Source organism: Microcaecilia unicolor, chromosome 5, assembly GCF_901765095.1.
Source record: "Microcaecilia unicolor chromosome 5, aMicUni1.1, whole genome shotgun sequence".
Taxonomy (NCBI): domain Eukaryota; kingdom Metazoa; phylum Chordata; class Amphibia; order Gymnophiona; family Siphonopidae; genus Microcaecilia; species Microcaecilia unicolor.
In genome coordinates this window covers 237,330,944-237,357,758 of record NC_044035.1, presented here as the reverse complement: position 1 = coordinate 237,357,758, position 26,815 = coordinate 237,330,944, and the positions used below count along the sequence as shown (strand labels likewise).

At 45.2% G+C, this 26,815-nt stretch overlaps 1 protein-coding gene across 1 annotated transcript in view; it reads right to left on the bottom strand.

The window, feature by feature from the left end:
* Positions 1-26,815, bottom strand: part of SIDT1 (SID1 transmembrane family member 1) — a 234,634-nt gene that overhangs the window by 82,213 nt on the left and 125,606 nt on the right. Inside the window, exons 12-15 of the mRNA XM_030203910.1 lie at positions 22,058-22,129; positions 17,951-18,099; positions 8,007-8,080; positions 687-753 (exon numbers count right to left, since the gene is read on the bottom strand). Of these exons, the coding sequence (XP_030059770.1) occupies positions 687-753; positions 8,007-8,080; positions 17,951-18,099; positions 22,058-22,129 (362 nt within the window). The remainder of the gene's footprint in view (positions 1-686; positions 754-8,006; positions 8,081-17,950; positions 18,100-22,057; positions 22,130-26,815) is intronic.

The following is a 26,815-nucleotide window of genomic DNA, read 5'->3' as shown; positions in this document are numbered from 1 at the left end:
GCAGAGCTGGAGGAAGAACAGACAGAATATTGTTGAACTATAATCCTTTAATCAAATGAGTGAAAATGTTAAGTCTTATATCTTGATTTGGCTGCAACCAATGGTCTGCAGATATCTAAGTACTATAGAAACAGAGACTGTGTCAGCCAATAAGATTTAAGACCCCATAAAAGGTTTACAGAGAGGAAGGCATTACCTGACAGGTAATGTCCTGCATCCTTTACTGCATAGATCATGGATTTACAAAAGGTCATAATTTGAAGTCTTTGGGGACACTCTAGAACTCTGCTTGTGCTGGACTACAGTTGCCTTTGGTTTATGTGAAGAACAGGACAGTTACCTTGGTAGATCCTGCCAACAAGGCGACCACCAATAATTAGAAAGTGGAATTCTTAAAATTAAGGAACATGTTTTACATCCAGTAGGCCTCTATAGTCTGAAAATGCCCCACTGACCAAAACTGTTAGGTGACTCATATAAATACTTCATCGCCTAACAGTTATATTTTTTAACTGTTAACTTTAGAAGAATGTAAATTGCAGTGTCTTCATTAATTTTAAGTCAGCTTTCTGAGATGTTCAGCCAATTAGAGCAGAGGATTCCACCCCCCTGTATTTTTGCCCTGTTGCCCTAGGTTTATTAGACAGATTTCAATACAGGCCGAAAAAAGAGAGAGGTACACTTACAGTCTGGTAGGTGACAACCAGTTGTATCACTGGAAGAGCATAAAACACAGCAATCGTGATTATGTTCCTGTGGGAGGAGAAAGTTACATACTGATAACATTCTAAATATGTTTTCAGTGCTGGCTCAAGGGATTATGGTACCCTGAGTCAACTTTAGCTCTGACATTCTCCCTCCTCCCTCAGCGCCCGCCCCTCTTTATCCTCCCCCCCCCCCTCTCCCTGCCAACATCAGTTCTAGCTGCTCTTTTACAGTAGTGGATGTTATGTCGCTGTACTCTCACCACTATGCTGGCCTCCACTCTTGGCCGACAGTATGACTCCAGGTTTAAACAAGAGAACAGAAAGTATCAACTTGTGGTGGTGCCAGTGGTTGTGTGATAGCATAGTAGCGAGAGCAAAACACCCTCTCACCAATGTGAAGGATGAGCCAGTGAGTCAGGCTTTTGGTGCCCTGAGCCCGTGCCTCACCTGTCTCATGCCTTGAGCTGGCCTTGCCTGTTTGAGGATCGCATACTGAAGTACAGCCTGATAGAGCGCATAGCAATATAGGGATGGGCATATACCACAGAATGTATCGTTGTGTGTTGGGGGGGGGGGGGAGGAAGTGATATACCAAAGGCATGCACAGATGCAGATATCCACTGATAATACAGTAACCTAGGGTTTCTTTTACTAAGCTGCAGAAAAAAGGGCCCGGCCAAAGTGGCAGGGGCCACTTTTCCTGTGCACCAGGGCCTTTTTTACTGCAGCAGGTAAAAAGCCTCTGCTGCCACCCATTGAGGTGGCGGTAAGGGCTCCCATGGTATCCTGGAGGTAACCGGGCAGCATGCGAAGATGCCCGATTACTGCCAGGTTAGTGCTGTGTTATAAAATAAAATTTTCCAGCGCGAGGGAAATGGCGCACGCTCAAGGCGGTAGTCCCAGGTTAGTGTGGTAGTTCTGAGTTGAGCCAGCGGTAGTTCCGGGTTAGCATGCGGTAAACCTGCAAGGCAGTGGCGTACCTAGGGTAGCTGACACCCGGGGCCGGTCATTTTTTAACTCCCCCCCCCCCCCCCCAAATCCAGTACTAGGCATACCGAGAATACAAAACACTCAGGACCTATACAGCAATTCTACCATACCATAAGCAGTAATTTCTATGAGTCACACAAGGAAAAGGAAAGCATCTTAAACACTACAGTGAGCACTAGAACATCAATTCACCTATTGTAAAACGAAACCAGACAGAATAGTACAGATCTTCGATCCTGCACAGTCAATGCCAACCAAAAGCCATGTCTTTTTCACAAACACAGATACACCCTAATCCACTATAGTATAAGTAATCATAAACTTTCTATTTAGACAAAAATTAAACTGAACCCCCGATGCCAGACTCTGCATACAATGCAACACCACAGAAACAGAAAATGTCCCCTAGTACTGTGCAAAATATAAAGACAGCAGATGTAAATTTGAAAAAACTAACAAATACCAATCACCACTTTACAAATTAACAAATAGAAATAAAACAAATACAGAAAATAAAATAATACCATTTTACTGGACTAATACATTTAGCTTCCAGAGGCCAAAATCTCCTTCCTCAGGTCAGTACAGTATAGTGCTGTTACAGTATCTTATCCTGACCTGAGGAAGGGGGTTTTGTTCTCTGAAAGTTAAGTCAAAATGTATTAAAATTAGTCCAATAAAAAGATTACCTTATTTACATGTTCTATTTATAAACAACACAGCTACAATACTATATCCTAAAGCAAAATAATAAAAATATATATTTACAGTTTGTTGTCTCTGGTTTCTGCTTTCCTCATCTTCTTTTCACTGTCTTCCTTCCATCCAGGATCTGTCTTTGCTCTCTCTCTGCCATCCAGTGTCTGCCCTCTCTAATGTCCCTTCCATCCACTGTCTGCCCTCTCTCTCCCTTCCATCCACCATTTGCCCCAGTCTGCCCTCTTTCTCTCTCCCCCTTCCACCCACCATCTGCCCTTTCTCTCTGCCCCTTCAATCCGTCTGCCCTCCCTCTCCCATCCATCCAGGGTCTGCCCTCCCTCACGCTCCCCACTTCCATCCAGGGTCTGTCCCCTCTCTCTCTGCCCCCCCTTTTCAGCCCCCAGTTCCACCTGCCCCTAGTTCCAGCACCAGCCCACATCTCCCACCTGCCCCCCTTTTCAGCCCCACTATCCCACCAGTTCCCAGCCCTTTTCTCCCATCAGTCCTGAGCTTCAGCCCCCAGTCACTTCTCCCTGTCCCCTTTTCAGCCCCTAGTTTCAACCCCTGTCCTTTTCTCTCACCAGTCCTGAGCTTCAGCCCCAGCCAGTTCTCCCTGTCCCCTTTAAAGCCCCCAGTTTCAGCCCCTGCCCTGTTTCAGCCCACAGTTCCAGCACTAGCCCCCTTATCCCAAATACCCTCCTTTTCAGCCCCCAGTTCCAGCCCCCTTCATCCACCACATGCTTTGCATCCCCCCTTTTCAGCCCCAGACCCATTCTCCCACCTGCCCCAGGCATGGACCCATTCTCCCTCCTGCCCCCTTGTCAGACCCCAGTTCCAGCTTCAGACCCCTTCTCCCCTCTGAGAACCCCTCTCAGCTCCCCCACCCCTCCCCAGTTCCCTTCTCCCCTCTGCGAACCCCTCTGAGCTCCCCCACCCCTCCCCCAGTTCCCTTCTCCCCTCTGCGAACCCCTCTGAGCTCCCCCACCCCTTCCCAGTTCCCTTCTCCCCTCTGCGAACCCCTCTGAGCGCCCCCACCCCTCCCCCAGTTCTTCTCCCTTCTGCGAACCCCTCTGAGCGCCCCCACCCCTCCCCCAGTTCCCTTCTCCCCTCTACGAACCCCTCTGAGCTCCCCCACCCCTCCCCAGTTCCCTTCTCCCCTCTGCGAACCCCTCTGAGCTCCCCCACCCCTCCCCAGTTCCCTTCTCCCTTCTGAGAACCCCTCTGAGCTCCCCCACCCCTCCCCAATTCCCTTCTCCCCTCTGAGCCCCTCCCTCCGTGGAGAGCGACAGAGCCCTCTTCTCCTGCCACCACCCTGCATTTTTTTTAAATCCATGCAACGATGCAGGCAGCACCTCGTGTCTGCCCTGCTGTGTGCTGTGAAAAAGAAAATCGCTTCCCCCTGGCGTCGGGCCTTCTCTCGCTATGTCCTGCAATCGAGGAAATAGGAAGTTATCTCAAAAGTGGGCGGGACATAGCGAGAGAAGGCCCGACGCCAGGGGGAAGCGATTTTCTTTTTCACAGCACACAGCAGGGCAGACACGAGGTGCTGCCTGCGTCGCTGCATGGATTTTAAAAAAACAACGCAGGGTGGTGGCAGGAGAAGACGGAGCACCCCCCCACCCGCCGACACCCGGGGCGGACCGCCCCCACCTTGGTATGCCACTGCTGCAAGGTCCCCTAGTTTGGGAAATAAGGCTGTGAAGGAAAGGCTACATAGCCAGCATACCTGTGCACTTGAGGTAAAGAATATGTGAAGAACTGACTATACAAATTAGTAAGAATTTAAGGTTTTGTTTTGTTTTTTTACACACTTGTGACTACTCAACCTCCAGACTTTTCTCTCCCCTCCTAGCTTTCCATTTCCTACTATCAAGTACCGTAGAATAAATGTCTTATGTCAAGACACAGCTTTTTCCAGAGTCTGTGATGTGCACCACTTAAAGCTAATCAACAACTGCTAGAAGGTGATATTCTTAAGCAGCAGCATTTCTGAACCTCTCCCAGGAAGATGAATACATGAATTCTACCTTTGCTACTTCCCTCTCTGCATAACCTCAAGCACTTTTCCATCTTAGTGTAACTCCCCAACCTAATATCCTCACTGTGAAGTGCAGATCTGCACCATAGATGGGGATTGGGGAAAGAGTTGGGGTTTTATACAATTGGACAAGACAAACTACCACACACTTATGGATTGTATTCCAAATATAATCTTCACTGAAATAAAACATCTGATTGTGAGCTGACAAACAGTATATTTGTCACAAACAAAAATCCTTAGCTTCTCTATTTCGGGTATCTCCCACTAAACAAACTCTACAAGTTCTTATACCTCCTAAGACACCCTTTGGTGCCTGTCCTCCAAGGATTCTGTTGTTAAACAGGATGTTTTCTCTTCTCCTCTCTGCACCTGGTTGGTATCAATTCCTCAGCTCTCCTGTTGTGCAATAACTTTTTTTTTCTATTTGGGATAGGATTTGTGGATGATACCAAACTCTGTAAAACGGTGGACACTCTGGAAGGTGTGGATGGTATCAAGAAGGTTCTAGCAAAGCTTGAAGAATGGTCCAATAATTGGCAACTAAGAGTTAATGCTAAGAAATGCAAGATCATGCTCTTGGGGTGAAAGATTCCAAGGGAACAGTACATTATGGGGGTAAAGTGTTTCTGTGTGAAAGAAGAGCGGGACTTGGGGGTGATTGTATCTGATGACGTTAAGGTGGCGAAACAGGTACAAAAGACGATGGCCAAACCCAGAAAGATGCTTGGGTGCATAAGGAGAGGGATGACCAGCAGGAAAAAAAAAGAGGTGATAGTGCCCTTGTATAAGTCTCTGCCTGCAATTCTGGAGATCGCACCTATGGAGCGATATAAACAAGATGGAATCAGTCCAGAGGGCAGCTACAAAATTAGTAAGTGGTCTCTGTCATAAAACATATAGGGACAGGCTTAGGAACCTCAACATGCATACGCTGGAAGAGAGATGAGAGAGAGGGGATATGATAGAGACGTTTAAATACCTCAGTGGCATCAATATACAGGCAGCGAGCCTATCAAATGAAGGAAAACTCAGGAATGAGAGGGCATACAATGAAGTTAAGAGGAAATAGACTTAGGAGGAATCTAAGAAAATACTCTTTCACCAAAAAGGTGGTGGATGTGTGGAATGGTCTTCTGGTGGAGGTTGTGGAGACGAGGACTGTGTCAGAATTTAAGAAAGCATGGGACGGGAATGTGGGATCCCTTAGGAAAGGAAGTGTTAGTGGTTATTGAGGATGGGCAGACTGGATGGGCTATTTGGCCCTTATCTGCCATCATGTTTCTGTTTCTAAGTCATGCCTTTTCAGTAGTCATTCTAGATGAATTATATTCAAGTACAGTAGATATTGCACTATCAATGGCGAGCTTATAATCTAGGTCTGTACCTAAGGCAATGGAGAGTTAATTGGTTTGCCCAAGATCACAAGAAGCATCTGTGAGATTTGAAATCAGATTCTGCTGGTTCTCAGGCCACTGCTCTAACCACTAGGCTACTCCTCCACTTGAGGTTTTGCACTATAGACGCTGACTGAACAAGTTGGCACAGAAACAAGAGAAAAAAATCACAGCAGTTTGCCGTGTGAGTCCAGACTCCCTTTCTAGCAACCCAAAATTAAAACTCAGGCTAAAGCTCAGGGACAGGAATCTTTTCATCCTTCAGAAAAAAAATCTTGAGAGTGAGAGCTATCTTGTACTTCTGGGAAACTCACGCTTCTCCTGGTCTATGTCTATAGGACTGTAAGAAAAAAAATGGGAAGAAAAAGCTTCAGATTTGCTTTCCCCTTCTTGAGCCTCCAAAAGAGGGAATGTGTCTAGAAAGTATTTCATTTTGGGGTCCTTTTACAAACGTGCGCTGAAAAATGGCTTGCAGTAGTGTAGGTGCAGGTTTTGGGCGCATGCAGAATCATTTTTCAGTGCACCTATAAAAAAGCCCTCTTTTTTTTCCACGAAAATGGACGTGCGGCAAAATCAAAATTGCCGTGTCCATTTTGGGTCTGAGACCTTACCGCCAGTCATAGACCTAGCGGTAAAGAATTTGGGCGGTAATGACCTATGCGCGTCTGCTACGCATGCCAGAAAATAAAAAATATTTTTCAGACGCACGTATTGGACACACGCCAAAAATGAAATTACCACAAGAGCCACACGGTAGTTGGGCAGTAACTCCATTTTGGCACACGTTGGGCATGCGTAGGCGCCTACGCAGCTTAGTAAAAGGGGCCCTTCCTTTCATTTGTTCTTAAGCAGTAAAATAACATCAATTAAAAAAAAGACAAAAAAGCAATACAAAACACACACACAGCACAAAATAAAACAAAAAGGCAAGTAAGCCCCCCCCCCCCAGTAGACCCCACGTATCCCATCGTATTCTTTGAAATGTGCAGGAGCGATCCCTGGTTGCTCCTGCCCCACTGGATCCCAGCCTCAGGCTGGTACCATGTTGAAAATTGGACATGGCAGGGAAGTAATGACTGAGGATTGTTTCTGCCTAATTTTAAGCACCTGGGACAACCTGGCCTGGACCTGGCCAGACAGGAGCAATTGTGAACCGCTCCTGTCCCTTTGAAAGGCTATGATGAAGTAAGTGGGGTCTATGAGGTTGAGGGGACATAGGGACGGATGGGGTTGGGGTGGCCCTTCATTTTCTGTTTTTTTCGCCAAATGAAATGAAAAAATCTCTCTGAATTTCAGGTGATTGTTTTGGTTCATCTGAAAATGAAGCTAAACGAGTCTCTCTATTGCATTTTTTAAAAAATGTCAAACTAACAGATCTCTACTCTCTTCAGCCTCAGAGATGGATGCACTTTGTATCACGACAGAGCTGGTATGCAAAATACTGTGTGCTCCTTTTCTAAGCTGCGCTAAAAGTGGCCATAGTACCAAGGCCATTTTTATCACAGTAGGAAAACTGTTGATTTTCCATTTGCTAATGTTAGAGCATTAGTGCATGGCCAATAACAAAAATTAGCTCATGAGCACTGACTGACACCTATTTTCTAGGCAATAAGGGCTCACGCACTAATCCTGCACTAATCAGTTGGTACACGGTTATGCAGATGTACTGATTAGTGCTGAAATGCCCACTCTTTGCCCCTGCAGACACGCCCCCTCTGCGTAAAAATTTATTATTTTATAGTGCATGGTTTGCGCACGCAGATTGCAAAATTACCACAGGACACCTCACCGTGTACCACAGTAAGCCCTTTTAAGACAAGGAGCTTTATATAACTCACATGACTTTCTTTGCTTCACATGTCCTACAGTGCTGGTACCTTAGTGCTAACTGGTTCATACACAGCATCACTTCAATCGTACTCATATGGTACTGCCCTCCTCCGGCACAGATGCCAATATTTCAAAATGATTGGGGATTCCAAACACAATACACATTACTCTTCCCTGGGCACAATTAAGGAGCTTGCTCAATAAAGGGGGTGTTGAGCACCCACAGAACTTAATTCTTTCAAAGACCTTATAACTCATCTTTTTTCTCACAGTAAAATTTCTTGGTTATCCAAAATTAGGGGTGGGGGAAGGAAAAGAGAACTTAAGACACTGTCTTTTACTCACCATAAGTAGATCTTGTATTTTTTGCTGATGATTCTTCTGTCCTTTCGGGACAAGTCTGACACATAAAGGAATGTCTAAAATAAAGAGGAATGAATTTTGGACACATTGCACTCTTCACATTAAAGGTCAAAGCACTATAATTGGCCCTGCAGAATGGATTTTCAAAGCAGACAACAAAATTCATGGCCAAAGGGTTTGATACATCACTAGAAAATACATAATCCATTTCTTCCTAGTAATCTTAACCAAGTTACTTACCTATAGGAGATGCTCTTTGTAGACAGTAGGATACAATCCTCAAAGATGGGCAACATCATTGAAGGAGCCTGGTGTAGGAAAGTTTCTCCTGCTTAGATGCAACCAGCAACTTTTGAGAAACCCACCTCACATGGTGTCACTTCCTGCCTGCACCTGTACTCCTACTATTACTACTACTACTAATCATTTCTTTAACACTACTAGCCATATGCAGTGCTGTACACATTATATGCAGGTAATTTCTCTGTTCCTAGTGGGCTCACAATCTAAGTTTTGTACCTGCGACAATGGAGGGTTAAGTGACTTGCCCAGGGTCAAAAGGAGCTGCAGTGGGAATTGAACCCAGCTCAGCCCACTGCACTAACCAGTAGGCTATTCCTTCACTCCAGTGCAAGTCTCAGTTTCTGGCAAAGGTTATAGTAGAATACAACGTCTTGGAGAGGTAGGTGGGTATGTGAGGACTTGTATCCTGCCATTCACGGAGAACAATTACTGCAGGTAAGAAAGTTGCCTTTCTCTGAGGAAAAGCAGGATAACAAGTCCCCACGAATAAGACTCCCTAGCTACAGGCTGCCTTCAAAAGAAAAAAGGGGGAAATAATTATGAAAGGCATTGCAACAGGCAGATACCAACACATTTTTTGTGGCAGCTAGCCTTTTCCATATTTTTTCCTTTTGAAAGGCAGCCTGGAAGGATGGAATATGAGCCTGTAATACCTGTTTTGAGTTTGTTGCACTAGCTGCCATTGCTCTGGCAGGTGAAATTTAAAGAGCTAAGCTTGATTTACTACACATTGTCAAATGAGAACCCACATTTCTCCACTTTAGTGCTGCAAATCTATAAATTTATTAGAACATTACAACTTTCACCGGTGCAGTTATGGAGTCGTGAGCTATGCAGCCGGATCAAATGTGAAGCTAAGTCGCTCTAAATACATAATTCTGTTTCTTCATGAATTTGTATTTTTTTGTTGTTCACATGTTTGGATGAGCACGATGTGATTTTCTTGAACATCAAAAAGAACAAAAATATATTTTGGCCAATGATGATATAATGGCCCGTTAAGTGCTGTGAGTATGTCAGTGATAAATTCACAAGCACCTGGGTCTGTTTGAGGTCTTTTCCTCTTATTTTGTTTTTAAGGAACTCTATCAGCAACAAATATTATACTCTATAGTGTTTTGCTAGAAGAGATTTTGATTTTCTGCAGTTGGTACATTAGACACCCTGAATGCTTGTAGAAAAAAGTAAGTTTTCAGTTGCTTTTTGAAACCAGTTAAAGATTCCGCAGCAAGAAGATCAACTGGAAGTTGGTTCCAGAGTGAGGGTGCAATCCAAAAGAACACACGAGTGTGTTGAAGCTCAGTATGCTTGATTAAGTGCTGGAAGTACAAACTCGTGTTGATTTAAAGACCACAAGGACTACATAAATAAACATGGTTTAATGGGACAGAGTCAGCAGGGTTTCAGCCAAGGGAAGTCTTGCCTCACTAATTTGCTTCATGTCTTTGAAGGCGTGAATAAATATGTGGATAAAGGTGAGCCAGTTGATGCAGTGTATCTAGAGTTTCAAAAAGCTTTTGACAAACTTCCTCATGAGAAAGCCTGAGAAAATTAAAAAGTTGTGGGATAGGAGGCAATGTCCTTCTGGATTAAGAATTGGTTATTGGACAGAAAACAGAGGGTAGGATTAAATGGCCATTTTTCTCTCAAAGAAAGAGGATGAATAGTGGAGTGCTGCTGCTTGGACCTGTACTATTTAGCATATTTATAAATAATCTGGAAAACGGAACGACGAGTGAGATAATTAAATTTGCAGATGACACAAATCATTCAAAGTTGTCAAAACACATGCAGATTGTGAAAAATTGCAGGAAGACCTTAGGAATCTGGAAGACTGGGCATCCAAATGGCAGATGAAATTTAATGTGGACAAATGCAAAGTGATGCACATTGGGAAGAATAATCTGAATCATAGTTACCTGATGCTAGGGTTCACCTTAGGAGTCAGCACTCAAGGAAAAAGATCTAGGTGTTATTGTAGACAATCCTGCTTATAATTGAAAGAGAAAAACGCCTATATTGCGACCCAAATCGGGAGATGGGCGTCTTTCTCCCGTGGGCGCCCAAATCGGTATAATCGAAAGCCTATTTTGGGCGTTTCCAACTGCAATCCATCGCGGAAACAGGTAAAGTTGACGGGGGCGTGTCGGAGGCGTGGTGAAGGTGGAACTGGGGCGTGGTTATCGGCCGAGGAGAGATGGGCGTCTTTAGCTGATAATCGAAAAAAAAGGCGTTTTTACCGCGATTTTGGGTCACTTTTTTTGGACCCTTTTTTTCACGAACAGGTCCCAAAAAACTGCCCCAACTGCCCAGATGACCACTGGAGGGAATCAGGGATGACCTCCCCGGACTCCCCCAGTGGTCACTAACCCCCCCCCCCCCCCACCAAAAAAAAAAAACACTTTAAAAACTTTTTTTCCAGCCTCTATGCCAGCCTCAAATGCCGTACCCACCTCCATGACAGCAGAATGTGTTCTATCCTGTGACAGCCTTTCCCTGGTTCTGATGTGGCTCTCGGGTGAGTGTGACACCTTTTATGTTATGTGGGTGTAGGGTATTGGGCTCCGTGATTCCACTAGCTTGTGGCAAATGCTCACGATGTTGGTAGTTGGTAGGCTTTTCTCCCTGCTTACTGGGTCAGAGTGTGCCCTGTTTTGTTTCCGGTAGTCCATGAGGTAGTGGCCATTTTTGTAAGCCAGTTTTAGATCCCTTTTACGTGTTAGCCACGTCACAGAACTTAGTTCTTCCCTTGAATGTGGCTGAAAGAGGGCATTGTACAGCATTCTGCCAGCTCGGACCTACTGCTCATCTCAGTACCAGGAAGACTCTTTGCCAGTGGGGCACAACCTCTGATCTGCAGTTAACTGTGAGTAAGCGTGCTTATTCCAATAAAGGACGGATAAACTCATTTATTAATCACCCAGTGCACCACCATCAGGTTCATTTCTTCCTAGTTTGCTGCCTGACAGTTCTTGGTCAGGTGTCCTGACATTTGTCTAGCTACATGGCTCACTCGCATAATACAGGAAATAAGGTGCTAGAAAGAAACCTTTTTGAAATCCTGTCAGCCAGATATAGGTACGTTATTTCATGTGGCCTAAGTATTCCAATGTGCAAACATTCTGGCTGGTTGTCTGGGGGAAAATTTCCACTATATTTCATTTAGACAAACCCTTGACATACTGAATTGTTGTTTTGAAGTCTCTAGGTTTATCCCAGCCACTCTCCAAAGAAAACTCTTATTTGCTAGACTTTTTATTGTGGTTAGCATTATGTTTAATTATGGTTAACTGGACAAATAGTATGCTTTTGCATGCTAATCACTCATGGCACACCATATGTTCACTTTACAGTAGTGGTGGAGAAAGGTAAACAGGTAGCTAAATGCCAAAGATGATAAGCTCAGATCAATATATATATCTGGTGACATAAATGTCAATATTTAGCTGTAATTAAGCACAGTGCAAGGTTTCTAGTTTCTTTTGTATTAAAGCTGAAAAAAAAAGGAAAATACATAAGATACTGACACAGCTGGTTCTAATTATTTGTGACTGACTCTAGGAAAAAGTGACTAATGTAGCAGATCCAAAATGTTGAGAATGGCCTATTTTTCATGTCATTGATCCATAAGCAGTCTGAAAATATTATGTTTGAACTTCTGTAACATTTTTTAAATTTTTCACATAAGAGGATGGGGTTTGGACTATTGTATTACAACAGATATTGGTCCCTTACAACAATGACTTTCTGTAGTCACTAATTGTCTCTTAACACATAATATAATGCTTAGCGCTGATAAGACAACAGCTTGCTGGATCACCAGCAAACTTTCCCAACCTCAGCTGCTGCTCCATCTTTTCGATACTCCACTAATTCTGGTCACCTCCTTCCGCTGCTTGGGTGTAATTACTGATTCTGGCCTCACATTTCAGCAGCAAATTTCTAAAGTTCTTCGATCTAGTTTTTGCGTTCTCTGCCATATTCATTCGCTTTGGAATGTTCTTGATTTTTCTGCTCTTCATATCCTTATATGTGCTTTTGTAATGTCTCATATTGACTATTTTAACACTGTTTATTCAGGTTTACCACAATCCAGGCTCAAACTTTGCAGACATTACAGAGCACAGCAGCTCGTCTTCTTTGCAAAGCTCACCGGTCAGATCACGTTTGGCCACTTTTATTTCATTTATATTAGTTGCCTATTCACATCAGGGTGCACTTTAAAATACTAAGGGGCCCTTTTACTAAGCCGCGTAGGCACCTATGTGTGCCCATTTGTCAATTTGGAGTTACCGCCTGGCTACTGTGTGGCCAGTGCGGTAATTGCATTTTTGACGCGTGTCCGCTACGCGCGCCAGAAAATCTATTTTATTTTCTGGCATGCAGTGAAAATCGGGCGGTAACTCCAGCTTGACACATGTAAGCAATTACCACACGGTTAACGTGAGAAACCTTACTGCTAAGTCAATGGCTGGTGGTAAGGTCTCAAACCCAAAATGTATGCGCACCATGCACGTCCATTTTTGACAAAAATTTTTTAAAAAGCCTTTTTTACAGGCGTGCTGAAAAATGGATCTGCGTGTGCCCAAAACACGTGCCTACACTAGCGCAGCCCAGTTTTCCCGCGCACCTTAGTAAAAAGACCCCTGTCTCGAGCTCATAAAGCCTACCATTAAGGTACTCCATCTTATCTTTCTGCTCACATGATACTTTATACTCCAACTTGGTCCCTTCTATCTTTGGATTCACATCGCATGGCCTTACCTTCACCCCATTTTGCGTACCATGAAATTACCAAATACTCAGCTTTTTACTTTCTTGCTCCTCAGCTTTGGAATAGTTTGCTACCACAGGATTATTTACGGCGAAGTTCCTGGATACATGTTGAACCTTATAAATCTACCACCCAGAAACAGCACCAGCCTATCCCGAACTTACTTAAATTTGCATTATCCAGGCTGCAATGAACTTAGATACAAATCAATTTGTGCATCCAGCTTTTCTTACATAGGTACACAACTGTGGAACGCTTTGCCCAAAACTGTGAAATTTATCCACAACCATCTTAACTTCAGGAAGTTACTGAAAACCAACTTGTTTAAGAAGACCTACCCTCCTGACCCAAATTAACTTTCTACTTCCTGCGACACAGCAAAACTATGGACCGTATTGGACTTTTATCAACACCCCCTCTTTATTTCTTTGTTGCTTTTATTTATGTTTCTTACTAGTAAAAAAGGCCCGTTTCTGACACAAATGAAACGGGCGCTAGCAAGGTTTTCCTCGGAGTGTGTATGTTTGGGAGAGTGTATGTGAGAGTGACTGTTTGAGAGTCAGAGTGAAAGTGTGAGTGTGTGAGAGAGAGAGTGTGTTTGTGAGAGAGTGTGTGTGTGAGAATGAGAGTGTGTGCAAGTGTGTATGTGAGACACAGTGTGATAGAGAGTGTGTGTGTGTGGCCATCCATGCTCCTCTGTCCCCTGCCCCCTCCATTCATCCCTATCCAGCATTTTCCCTCTCTGCCTGAGGCCTGCCCTGCAATCCATATCCATCCATGCCCATCTGTCCCCTCCATTCATCCCTATCCAGCAATTCCCCTCTCCCTGAGTCCTGCCCTTCCAATCCATGCCCATCCATGCTCATCTGTCACCTGGCCCCTCCATTTTTCCCTATCCAGCATTTCCCCTCTCTGCCTGAGGCCTGCTCTGCAATCCATATCCATCCATGCCCATCTGTCCCCTCCATTCATCCCTATCCAGCAATTCCCTTCTCCCTGAGTCCTGCCCTTCCAATCCATGCCCATCCATGCTCATCTGTCACCTGGCCCCTCCATTTTTCCGTATCCAGCATTTCCCCTCTCTGCCTGAGGCCTGTCCTGCAATCCATATCCATCCATGGCCATCTGTCTCCTCCATTCATCCCTATCCAGCAATTCCCCTCTCCCTGAGTCCTGCCCTTCCAATCCATGCTCCTCTGTCACCTGGCCCCTCCATTCATCCCTATCCAGCAATTCCCCTCTCTGCCTGAGGCCTGCCCTGCAATCCATATGCATCCATGGCCATCTGTGCCCTCCATTCATCCCTATCCAGCAATTCCCCTGTCCCTGAGTCCTGCCCTTCCAATCCATGCCCATCCATGCTCATCTGTCACCTGGCCCCTCCATTTTTCCCTATCCAGCATTTCCCCTCTCTGCCTGAGGCCTGCCCTGCAATCCATATGCATCCATGGCCATCTGTGCCCTCCATTCATCCCTATCCAGCAATTCCCCTCTCCCTGAGTCCTGCCCTTCCAATACATGCCCATCCATGCTCATCTGTCACCTGGCCCCTACATTTTTCCGTATCCAGCATTTCCCCTCTCTGCCTGAGGCCTGCCCTGCAATCCATATCCATCCATGGCCATCTGTCTCCTCCATTCATCCCTATCCAGCAATTCCCCTCTCCCTGAGTCCTGCCCTTCCAATCCATGCTCCTCTGTCACCTGGCCCCTCCATTCATCCCTATCCAGCAATTCCCCTCTCTGCCTGAGGCCTGCCCTGCAATCCATATGCATCCATGGCCATCTGTGCCCTCCATTCATCCCTATCCAGCAATTCCCCTCTCCCTGAGTCCTGCCCTTCCAATCCATGCCCATCCATGCTCATCTGTCACCTGGCCCCTCCATTTTTCCCTATCCAGCATTTCCCCTCTCTGCCTGAGGCCTGCCCTGCAATCCATATCCATCCATGCCCATCTGTCCCCTCTATTCATCCCTATCCAGCAATTTCCCTCTCTCCCTGAGTCCTGCCCTCCCAATCCATGCCCATCCATGCTCCTCTGTCCCCTGCCCCCTCCATTCATCCCTTTCCAGCAATTTCCCTCTCTCCCTGAGTCCTGCCCTCCCAATCCATGCCCATCCATGCTCCTCTGTCCCCTGCCGCCTCCATTCATCCTTTTGCAGCAAGTCCCCTGTCTCCCTTTCATGACCCCCCTTGCATCCATGCTCCTCTCTCTCCCATGTTCCAGCCTGGGCCGCCCTCTTCTCCCCCCCCCCCCCCTTCGCATCCATGCTGTCGTTTCTCCCCTGCCCTGCCGCTCCCATTGTTGTTCTTTAGTGGCCACCCTCTTCTCTCCCCCCAACATGGTTGTTTTTTTTTTTTTTTTCTTGTTTTTAAATTTACCTCCGTGCCGGTTCCGGCAGCGAAGCGTCAGGGAAGGAGGCGGCGCTCCCGACGTCTAGGTTTCCCTTCGCTGTGTTCCGCCTTCTTTTGACATCATCCTTGACGTCAGAAGAAGGCGGAACACAGCGAAGGGAAGGCTAGACGTCGAGAGCGCCGCCTCCTTCCCTGACGCTTCGCTGCCGAGCGTTGCGATTGGTTGAGTGTCATTGCTCCGCCCTCGACGTCATCACGTTTGACGCGTGGGCGGGGCAGACACAATGCGATCTCACCCCCTTCACTTTAGAATGTTGGCTAACAGAGGCTTCATTAGAACGTTGGAGGTGCGTTTTATATAGAGAGATATGCCTACTACTATATTGTGTATTTGTATTTTACCGAACCGGAGCCTGCCTCTACGATATTGTGTAAGCCACATTAAGCCTGCAACTAAGTGGAAAAATGTGGGGTATAAATGTGTTAAATAAATAAATAAATAAATAAATAAATAATATAAGACTGGAACAGTCTCACTCCAAATTTAAAATCCTCTTGAAAACCTATTTTTGAGAGAACATCTGGGCATTTACTGTGAGTCTTGTGTGTGCCAACTTTCTCCTGGAAACACTTCATCCTTTTTTTTTCTTTTCTTTGAGTAGTATGATTACTTTTAACTTTCCTATCCATTTAATAACATTTCTTTTCCTAGCTAATTTGCTCTTTTTAAAATTCTTTTTATCCTTTTATCAACTGCATTGATCTGTTGGATAGTTAATTGCAGTAGATAAAATCTGAACAAACATTGTGTGCTCTAAAAGAATTATTAAAACCCAATTTTTTGTTTCTCCCTTTTCCCAGAGATCATCTCCTTTATCTAATTATATTTTATTTATTTATTTGTTACATTTATACCCCACATTTTCCCACCTATTTGCAGGCTCAATGTGGCTTACAAAGTATCGTAAAGGCGGTTGCCACTATGGTTGATAACAAATACAAGGTTGTGTTATGGTCACAGGTAGAAGTGTTTCAGGCGTCATGGGGCCAAGGATAGTAAATTGTCCAGTACGATCATAGATTATCTTGTGTTGCTGGGTGTGGGGATTTATGTTGGATCAGTGGGATAAGCTTTTTTGAAGAGGTGGGTTTTCAATGATTTCCTGAAGTTTAGGTGGTCATGTATTGTTATTTATCTATCTCTCACCTTTTCAATGATAGCTCAAGGTGCGTTACATTCACGTACAGTAGGTATTTCTCTGCCCCTAGAAAGCTTACAATCTAGTTTTATAGTTGAGGCAATGAAGGGCAAAGTGATTTCCTGAAGGTCACAAGGAGTGTCAGCGGGATTTGAACCCTGGCTCTCCTGATTGTTAGTGTGCTGTACTTCACTCATTAATGCATTGACGGGTCCTTTTACTAAGCTGCGGTAAAACGTGGCTTGCGATACTGTAGGCGCGGGTTTTGGGCGTGTGCAGAAATATTTTTTAGCACACCTACCAAAAATACCTTTTTAAAAACTTTTTTGCCAAAAATGGACGTGTGACAAAATCAAAATTGCCACACGTCCATTTTGGGTGTCTGACCTTACCGCCAGCCATAGACCTAGCCATAGACCTAGCGGTAAGGAATCTACTGCTACTACTACTTAACATTTCTAGAGCGCTACTAGGGTTACGCAGTGCTGTACAAAATAAACAAAGAAGGACGGTCCCTGCTCAAAGGAGCTTACAATCTGCGCGATAAGGACCTACGTGTGTCAGATGCCACTTGGTGGGCGTCCGAAAATAAAAAATATATTCCATAAGTGCATAGCAGATGCGCGCAAAAAATGAAATTATTGCAAGAGGCACGTGGTAGTCGGGCGGTAAGTTCATTTTGGCTTGTGTTGGGCGTGCATAGAGCCTAACATGGCTTAGTAAAAGGGGCCCTATGTTTGGCCTGGCAGCTTCCTCCTGCTGCTTTAGGCTTTCAGCTCACTTGGTACTGGGTTATGATGTTAATGAATCTTCATTACCCAAGAGAGAAAGAGAGTGGGGAAAAAAGGTCCCTTAATATATACCCCCCTCCCTCTTACTTGGCCCAGCCATTTAAGAAATATTTATCAGCTGGTAGTCGTGCACTAGTCTCCCTCTGAAATTCTGCAACTGTGGATCCTAATTCTGACCAGTAGGTGTCCTCACCGAGTAATAACTGGGTCTACCTTCCTCTCAGGGGGGCTGTAGACATCATCTCTGCAGCATCCCTAGCCAATGCAGGGAACAGAGACCTGGACCAGAGATTTGAGCCTTACTTCTTTGCCTGACACCTCAACTGTCCTTTCTTTTATGAGAAATCTGATTCCAGAGATAAAACTACCCAAGGAAATTACATGGAATAGATTCATCATGCAGTAAGATCTTTCTCATAGCCCTATTATCTTACTGTTATTCTTACAAGCTCTATAATCCTACGAATCCTTCTGTAAACAGGAGGTATGTGCAGTTGTTCCTACCTTAGTGCGAATAACATTCTTATCGCTTTCAATCTCTGGCATTGTGTCAAAGTCACTCTCCTCTTCTACAGAGCTGTCAGAGTAGGAACGGGGCCGAGGAATGGCAGCTGGAGATGGATTCCTGCCACCACCACTGGAGCTGGATTCATCTATGATAAAGTAAAAATGTCACCATTATTGTGGAGGTATACAAAAGCCAATTTTTAAAAAAACATTTACCTGTGTAAATGGCTACATACCTGGGTAAAAGGGCTTTTAGAAAACTTCTCATCCTATATGTGAGTAAAAGTACATGCTCTGTAGTCCAAAGCATTCCCAGGGTAGGGTTAAGTCAGGGGAAGCAACAATGTGCATTTGAGCCAGAAAAAATACCTGCAGAAAGAGGAGTTGCAAATCTCTGCAGGTACTTTTTCCTCTCAGCAGTTTTAAAAAGAATTGGTATAAAATTTGTGGGGAAAACTATTTGTGGGTTTTACACCAATGCAAGAATTTGAAAAGTGCCCTCACCACCATCTGTGGGCATTTATGGATCTCTTTCTATATACATACTTCCTCCTGGACATTAACACCACTAATCCCTAAAGCAGTGTTCATCAATGCAAGGTCTACGAGCCAATGGCGGCTCCCACTGATTTCTAGATGGCTCCTTCGATCCTCCCCCCCACCCCCTGCACACTCCTCTGATCCCCCGGACACACCTCCGAGTATTCCTCTGGACATCCCTTGACAGGAGTGTACTGAGCCCCTGGCACTCCCTCTCCGCCACAACTAAGAGGAGGAGACAATGGAAGGAGGGCAATTTTGGCATCCTTACCTCCCTTAAATCCTATGTGGTCCCACCGCTTGCACAGCCCTTGAAACAGCTTTACCCCCCCCCCCCCGACATTCTTCTGAACTCCCACCTATCAGGCACCTGACCTCCAAACCTCGCACCCAATTTTAAAGGTAGGAGCGATGCCCAATCACTTCTGCTTCTGGTGCTGCCATCTTTCAAAATAGCAGTGCCTGACCTTTAGCAGAGCACTGGGAAGTACTGCTGGGGGTCAGGCACTGCCATTTTGAAAGATGGCAGCACTTGCGGCAAGAGTAATTGAGTATCACTCCTGCTTTTAGAAGCGAGTCTGGGTCAGAGTTGGGGGTGTCTGGCAGAGAAAACGGGGAGGGGGGAGGAAAGATGCTGAACCTGGTGGGGGAATGGGAAAGAAAAAGAGAGATGTGGGACCGGGAGGGGGGGGGGGGGGGGGAAGAGGATGGAGAGAAAGCCAGGTGGCATTAGCCTAAGTAAGGAGGTATTCTAGGCAGACTGATGGGGATGGATATCATTGGTATACATTGGTCGGTATCCTGGCTCCTTGTGGGAAGATATTTGTCGATTCTCCTTCAGCCTTTTGTACCTCAAGTGGCTCTGACTTAAAAATTGGCAGAGACCACTGGCCTAGAGACTGAGGCATCCTCCATTAGGACTGCAAGACCACTACTGCTCTGCAAATCAGTATCTTTCTATCACTAAATATCACCAAATATACAGTCAGATACTTAAATCAGATTGGTTGTAATGGTTAATCAGGGCCAGCTCAAAGCGTGGGCTAGGTGAGCACTGGCTCAAGTCACCAAGCCTCAGGGGCACCGAAAGCCTACCTCACTGGCTCCCCTGCAGCAGCCAACTCCCTGCTCCTCTGGCTAGCGACAGTATCTCCCACCCCTCCAGCATATCTCACTTCTCCCTGTCCTCCTTCCAGCAATCCCCCCCCCTCTCATGCTATCCTCGCTCTACCTTTAAATGCATTTCCCCCCCCCCCCCCCGAGCACTAGCAGGGGTAGCGTTCACATAACACTGCCTGCATGGTCCTGGTGTCTTCCCTCTGCTGTGCCTCACTCCTTTTGGTGCAACTTACTGTTTCTATAGGGGCATGGCAGAAGGAAGATGCCAGGGTCTTGCAGACAGCGTTATGTGAAACCTACCACTGCCAGTGCTTGGGAGGGCAAAAATGTGTTAAAGGTAGACCGGGGTGAGGGTGGGGGGGAAGATACCAGAGCATAGAAAGGAGGGAGAGAACAATGCTGGACAATGCGTTGGGGGGGGGGGGGGTAGCGAAGAAAGAGATAGGGAGAGGGGAAGAAGGAGGGGAAGGAGAGATGTTGGATCCAGGCCTAGAAGTGAAGGGGGGGGGGGGGGAGTGAGGAAGAAATGAGGGATATTGGACCGCAGGGTGAAGTAAACGGAGGGAGAGATGTTGGACCATGAGTTAGAAGAGACAGAGGGAGGGAAAAGAGGAAAAAGTGTTTGACTGGAGGGAAAGAGGGAAGATGTTGGACATGGGGGAAACATAAGGAGTTTATGTTTTGCACAGTACAGGGGGAGTTGCATTTTCTGTGGAATCCACATGGGATGGGGCCACACTGGACTTGATGCTTACAAATGGGGAAAGCATTTATGCTTTTATAGTGGGCAATAATTTGGCATTTAGTGATCACCGGGTGGTGTGGTTCCAAATTAACATCTTTTTAATGCTGACAAATACCATTTACAATGTAGCCATCATAAAGCAGAATAGTGTGATTAGCATAAAGGGGAAAAAACCTCAGAACCCAACCTGTATTACCTTTTTTTTTCTCTTTAGAACAGGATTTATAGAGTGGTTCCAGTCATTGGCATAAAAACCCCTTTATTCTTTAAATCACTAAATCTATCTGCTAGAGTGGGGATAGGGCTGGATGAGGGGTTGTTTAGCTATTTTATATCTCTGAATCATATTTTGGTTGTACTATTTGTTTACTGTCTATTTCTTTTGTTCAATAAAAAAATTTAATATAAAAAGCAAACAGAATGCTAGGAATTATCAGGAAAGGGATAGAAAATAAGATAAAGAATATTACAATTCCTCTGTATTGCTCCATGATGTGACCACACCTTGAGTATTATGTGCAATTTTGGTCGCCATATCTTTAAAAAGATATAGCAGAATTAGAAAAGGTTCAAAGAAGAGTGACAAAATGATTAAGGGGATGGAACTCCTATCATATGAGGAAAGGCTTAAGAGGTTAGGACTCTTTAACTTGGAAAAGAGATGAATGAGGGGGGATTTAGATTGTAAGCTCCTTGAGCAGGGACTGTCCTTCCATGTTAAATTGTACAGCGCTGCGTAACCCTAGTAGCGCTTTAGAAATGTTAAGTAGTAGTAGTAATATGATAGAGGTCTACAAAATACCAAGTGGTGTAGAACGGGTAAATGTAAATCTATTTTTTACTCTTTCAAAAAGTACAAAGACTAGGGGACACTGCAGTTATATGGTACTATGTAAAAAAAAAAAAAAAAACAGGAGGAAATATTTTTTCACTCAATGAATAGTTAAGCTCTGGAACTCATTGCCAGAGGATGTGGTATCAGTGGTTTGTGTATATGGGTTTAAAAAAAAGGTTTGGACAAGTTCCTGAAGGTAAAGTCTGCTATTAAGATACACATAGGGAAAGCCACTGCTTGTTCCTAGAGTCAGTAGCATGGATCGTGATACTATCTGGGATTTTCTCAGGTACTTGTGACCTGAATGGGCCACTATTGGAAGCAGGATACTGAGCTAGATGGGCCATTGGTCTGACCCAGTATGACTTTTCTTATATCCTTATGTTCACAGCAAAGGTTGAGAGATGATATGTTTTTCCAGGATATATGTTGAGCCTCAACATATGTCTTGTAAAAAACATATCATCTCTCACCTCAACCTCAATAGTTGAGGTTTTCAGAAAGATAAAGGGACCAAAGAAAACCAGAATAGAAGATGATCAGTAAGTGCCTGCACCACTCTGATGACAGGAACATAGGCAGCAGATTCCTGTGTACTGTAGAAGGAATTTTACTCATGAACACAAAAAGAGATTTCAGGAAGAACCACTGACCCCCCTCCCCTCTCCCCCCCCAAAAGTTAATAAACCTAGAGAAGTCTGCAATCTGTCCCCCTCAGACATGAGTTACATACCATCTGTATATTCATCTCCAAGAGACATTCTCAAAATGATCACAGTGGTTTAGAATTCAACCTTGCCCCTTCTCCTTACAGAGAAAATTTATAAGACATCCCAAATTACAATGAACATGGTATATCGCTCACCTATCGCCCCATAGCTACTTCCCTCAGGTGTGCTGGTGCTGATAGGATGTGAAGCAGTCACTGTGCCAGCACCTGAAATTAAAGCAAAGAGAAATAAAAAGATAGCCCAATTCATACCTGTAGCTATATTTCATCCCAGTCTCAAACCACACCTACAACCATATTCAATTTTAATCCATACTCACATTTTAATCTTTACTTATATCCAATTCTAATCCATATCTATGCCTCAGTCTATATAGCACTGTGTACAATATCTAAATTGTCAAAGTATTTCATAAAGCCTTCCTTAAGATACTTCTCAGTATATCAAAAAAGTCATAGGAGGTAATACCCTATTGTTGACCGATAACTGGCTAAAGGACAGGAAAAGGAGTAAGACTAAATGGTCCATTTCTCAATCAAGACAAATTGCATGAAAGTATAACTAGGACATTGTTGAACTGAAGTTTCTGGATACCTGCAGCCCTTCTCATGGCTGCCTCAGCCTGCCATGACCTCATTGGATTGCTAGATGCTCTGGTCATGTGACTCAAAGGGCTAACTCGTTTGCAAAGGGGTTTTGGCCAATTAGGAACTGGGCAGACCAAAGATTACACCCTTGCTCGAATTTGGAGTTCAGCAAAAGGAGAAGTGCTGACTGTGTCTCTGAGCCAGATGCACTAAACTTAATGAGCCAGCAACGTGGTTTTTAAACCAGTTCTAGCCAGTCTAGCGAGCAAGTAGTAAAACAAGACATGCACAAAAGGGTTCTCTGAGCCATTTTCCTGTCACGGTAGCAGCTAACTAAAATGGAATGCAAATGATCTAAAAGTTATTATAATGAGCTAATTCATTGGAGCTGACTCTGTGGGTGCTGTGGGTGCTTGAGCACCCCCAATATTGAGAAAATTCCTTGTGTGTGTCCAGGGAGGGGCCATTTCCATTGGGCTTAGCACCCCCAATAATTTTGAAAAGGTGGCTCCTATGAGCTAATTAGTATTATAATGTGTATGCAAGGCAGATGCACAGCTGTTTTCTGACCCCATGCACCGTGGAAAACCTAACGGGAGGTCTGAATCTTTCGTTAATGCCTGGCTGGGGCTGCTGTGAGCGGGACTCATGTAAAGATCAAGGGTGACCAGTGGGAAGAGGAGGACGCCCATCACAAAATCGGAAAAAAAAAAACGTCCAAGTGCTTATCATGGACGTCCTTTCAAGTGCCTAACACTTGGACTTCCTTCACTCTAAAAAAAAAAAAAAAAAAAGGACGTCCCTGACGAGCACTTGGACGTTTTTTTCCTTCCGATTTTGTGATGGGTGTCCTTCTCTTGGACGTGTTTTTCTTATGACTAAGGTGCCCGAAATGACCACCGCCGAAGAGAATCGGTGGTGGGGACGTGTGAGGACATCCAAATCAAAACTATTTGGACGTCACTTTCGATTATGCCCCTCCAGGTCTTCCTCAGCCAATCACAGCGCATTTAGCTGCCACTGGTGTCAGCTAAATCCTCTCCATTCCTTCCTGCCCCCCTCCCCCGACTGTTTAAACCTTTTATTTTCCTGGCAGTGAAGCACACAACACAGCGGGCTCGCCTCCAGCCTTTCCCTTCCCTGACACAGTGTTCCACCCTCGCGGAAAAAGGAAATACATCGCAAGAAGGCGGGACACTGAGTGAGGGAAAGGAAAGACTGGAGGCGAGCCCGCTGTGTTGTGTGCTTCACTGCCGTCGCTGCAAGGAAAGTAAAAGGTTTTAAACGCGTGCGAGGGGGGGGACAGGAAGGAACGAAGAGGAAGCCTGTCCAGGAGCTGAGGGCGGGAAGAGCTGCCTGCAGCGTTGCGCTAGACCTGCGTTTGGGGGGCAATGCCCCCTTGCCCCCAAACTACACCCCTGGGTAGGCGTCTGTTATACCGCGGATGCAGGGGTTATTACTGCTCCTGCAGGATGGGGAAATAACCTCTTTTTGCACCCACAATAAAACTTTGAAAATTTTCCCCATTCCTGTGGTTTTACTGCGGAATACTGCAGTTTACCGCAATTACCCGCTCCCGTGTCATTCTCTATTGTCCTATGCTTCCTTGAATTCAGATACAGCCTTCATCGCCATCATCCTTGCTTTAAGAAGTATTTCCACAGATTATTCCTGGTTTTAAACCCTCTCTTTTTCATCCTATGCCTCCTCATTCCAGCGCTTCCAGAGACAAAAAGTCTTCATTAAGAGAGAAATGTAATTTTTTACGAATTTTGGGAACCAGTTGTTAAAGTAAGCTGCTTCAACAACCAGCTCCCAAAATTTGGGCTTGGGTGACTTGGGTCCCCCTCCTGGCGGCGGCATCCTCCTCCCCTGGGGCTCGGCATCTTCTGCCACTGCCAATGCAGTACCTCTCTGATCTCTCTCTGTCCTTCCCCTGCCTGCACCTCCTTGTCTTCGGCAGCGATTAATTTTGTTGAAGCAGTGCTGGCACATCAGCTGGAACAGGCTGCTTCAACCAATCCTGGGGAACTTCCTTCAGCTCTTGGGGGTGGGACATGCTGAAGGAAGGCCCTGGGATTGGCTGAAGCAGCTTGGGCCAGCACTGCTTAAAAAACTTAATCTCAGCAGAAGAGGCAAGGAGGTGTAGGGGGAGGACAAAGATGAAGAGAGTAGAGAGGTGCTGGTTTGGGTGGTGCAATGAGGCAGGCAGATACTGCATTATGGTGGAGGAGAGCAACAAGGGACCACAGATAGCCAGTCAGGTACTGCATGGGAGGGGGAGGGAGGGAGGGAAAGTGGTGCTGCATTGGGAATGGGGGTAAGGAGGGATATAGGGGTGCAGCATTAGGAAGGGAGAGTGGTACTGCATTGGGGGGGGGGGGGCAATGAGAAAGAGCAGTGCTAGACAGGAAGAAAGAGATTCATTGAGGGGAATAAGGAAGGGAGAGGTCACAGAGAGGGAAAGAGGTGCTGGACTTGCGAGAGAAGAAGGATGGTGGACATGAAGAGAAAGGAAGTGCCAAATCTAAAAGGAGACTTTGCCTAAACAGTTAAGAGAAGAGGAAAGCAGAAACCAGAGACTGGGACCAACACAATAAGAAAAATAAAATGACCAGACAACAAAGGTAGAAAAAATAATTTTATTTTCTATTTATTGATTAGAATGTCAGTTTTTGGAATGTGCATCTGCCAGAACTGGTTTTAGACATGCCTGGGGCTCATGAGAAAAACCTCATTCATTGGTCTTCAATCTCCAGCATAGTGGTGGTAAATCTCCAGCTTTGAGATGGGCCACCTTTGGCATCTCTGAACTCCTTTACCTTTGCTGGCAGGGATACTGAGCCCCGCCAGCCAAATAAATGGACTGCCACAGCTCTCTGCTGCTTGTTTCTTGCTCTGAGCAGCATGCCAGGACATAGAATTCCTGGCATGCTGCTCAAAGCAAGAAACACGCAACAGGAAGTGGCACCAGCAAAGGTATGGCTAGCGTGCCTGCACGGGTGGGAGGAGGGGGAGGAATGCATTGCTCCCCTAGTCCCCATGCCCCTCCCCCAGATTGCAGGGCTGGCTACACCTGGAGAGAGAGAGCCTGTTGTTAAAAATGTCCCAGTATACCACTGTGCAAAACTCAGCCGAAATTGGTAATCGTAAAGAACCAGGGCATCTAGAACAGAGGAGGGTAGAGAAGGCAAACCTTTCCTTCTGCTTATCCATAAATACTGATGGGCTTAGGCAGTCAGTGACTCAGATGTTTGGGGAGACTAAAGTGGGGCGAGGCTGGGGTGGTGTTAGAGTGGAGTGAGAGAGGGTGTGGTGGGCCAAGTTAAAATCCTTGGGGTTGTGACACATTCAGCCCTATGTCAGCAGTAAAGGGACAATGGGGGTAACTTTTGAACACATCTACCTCTCCCCGCCCACCTAGTAGTTCTGTTACTGATGGTATTATACACACTAAACACACCAAAATAACACAATATATTAAACAAAACAATATTTGCAGCATTCTTGAAAAATATGCAGGTACTTGCTCCCCAGTCCAGCATCTTCCAGTTGGCCAAGTGAGCAGTGATGTTCAACAGCACTGTAACAGAAATCCTGTTGTTACTGGCAACCATAAAATGATTTACCTGTCAATGTTTTTAGTAGGTTGCCAAATGCCCACCAGGTTTCAGACCTGCCGCCCTTTAGTTAATTGTTGATTCACCAAACAAGTTTGGATTATGTATTATCTGTATTAGCCGTACTTAATGGTTAGAGCAGCAGGCTGAGAACCAGGGTTCAAATTCAACTGCTGCTCCTTGAGATCTTGGCCAAATCACTAAACCCTTCATTGTCTCAGGTACAAACTTTAGTTGTTAAGCCCTCCAGGAAAATACTTAATATGTTTATTTTCAAAGTACATAGACTTACAAAGTTACGTAGTCGAGTTTTCAGGATTTCCCCAATGAATATGCATGAGATCTATCTGCATACAATCAGATCTCATGCATATTCATTGGGGTAATCTTGAAAACCCAACTGAATTGTGGCCCTCGAGGACTGAGGTTGGACAGCCCTGATTGGACTGTTTGTTATATATGCAACAGAAGCAGAGTATGCAGATCTAGCTCATGCATAATCACTGGATATTCTGAAAATTTGATTTGATGGTTTTCACCCAGGAACAAGTCTGAGAACCCATAGTACAACTTCATATCAGAGTTTTGTGGTGAAACAGGGTGCCCTTTGAAGGAGTGGAACAAAGGGCAAACATGGTAAGCATGAAGTGAAAGAGTAGCCTAATGGACTGAGCAGCAAGCTGGA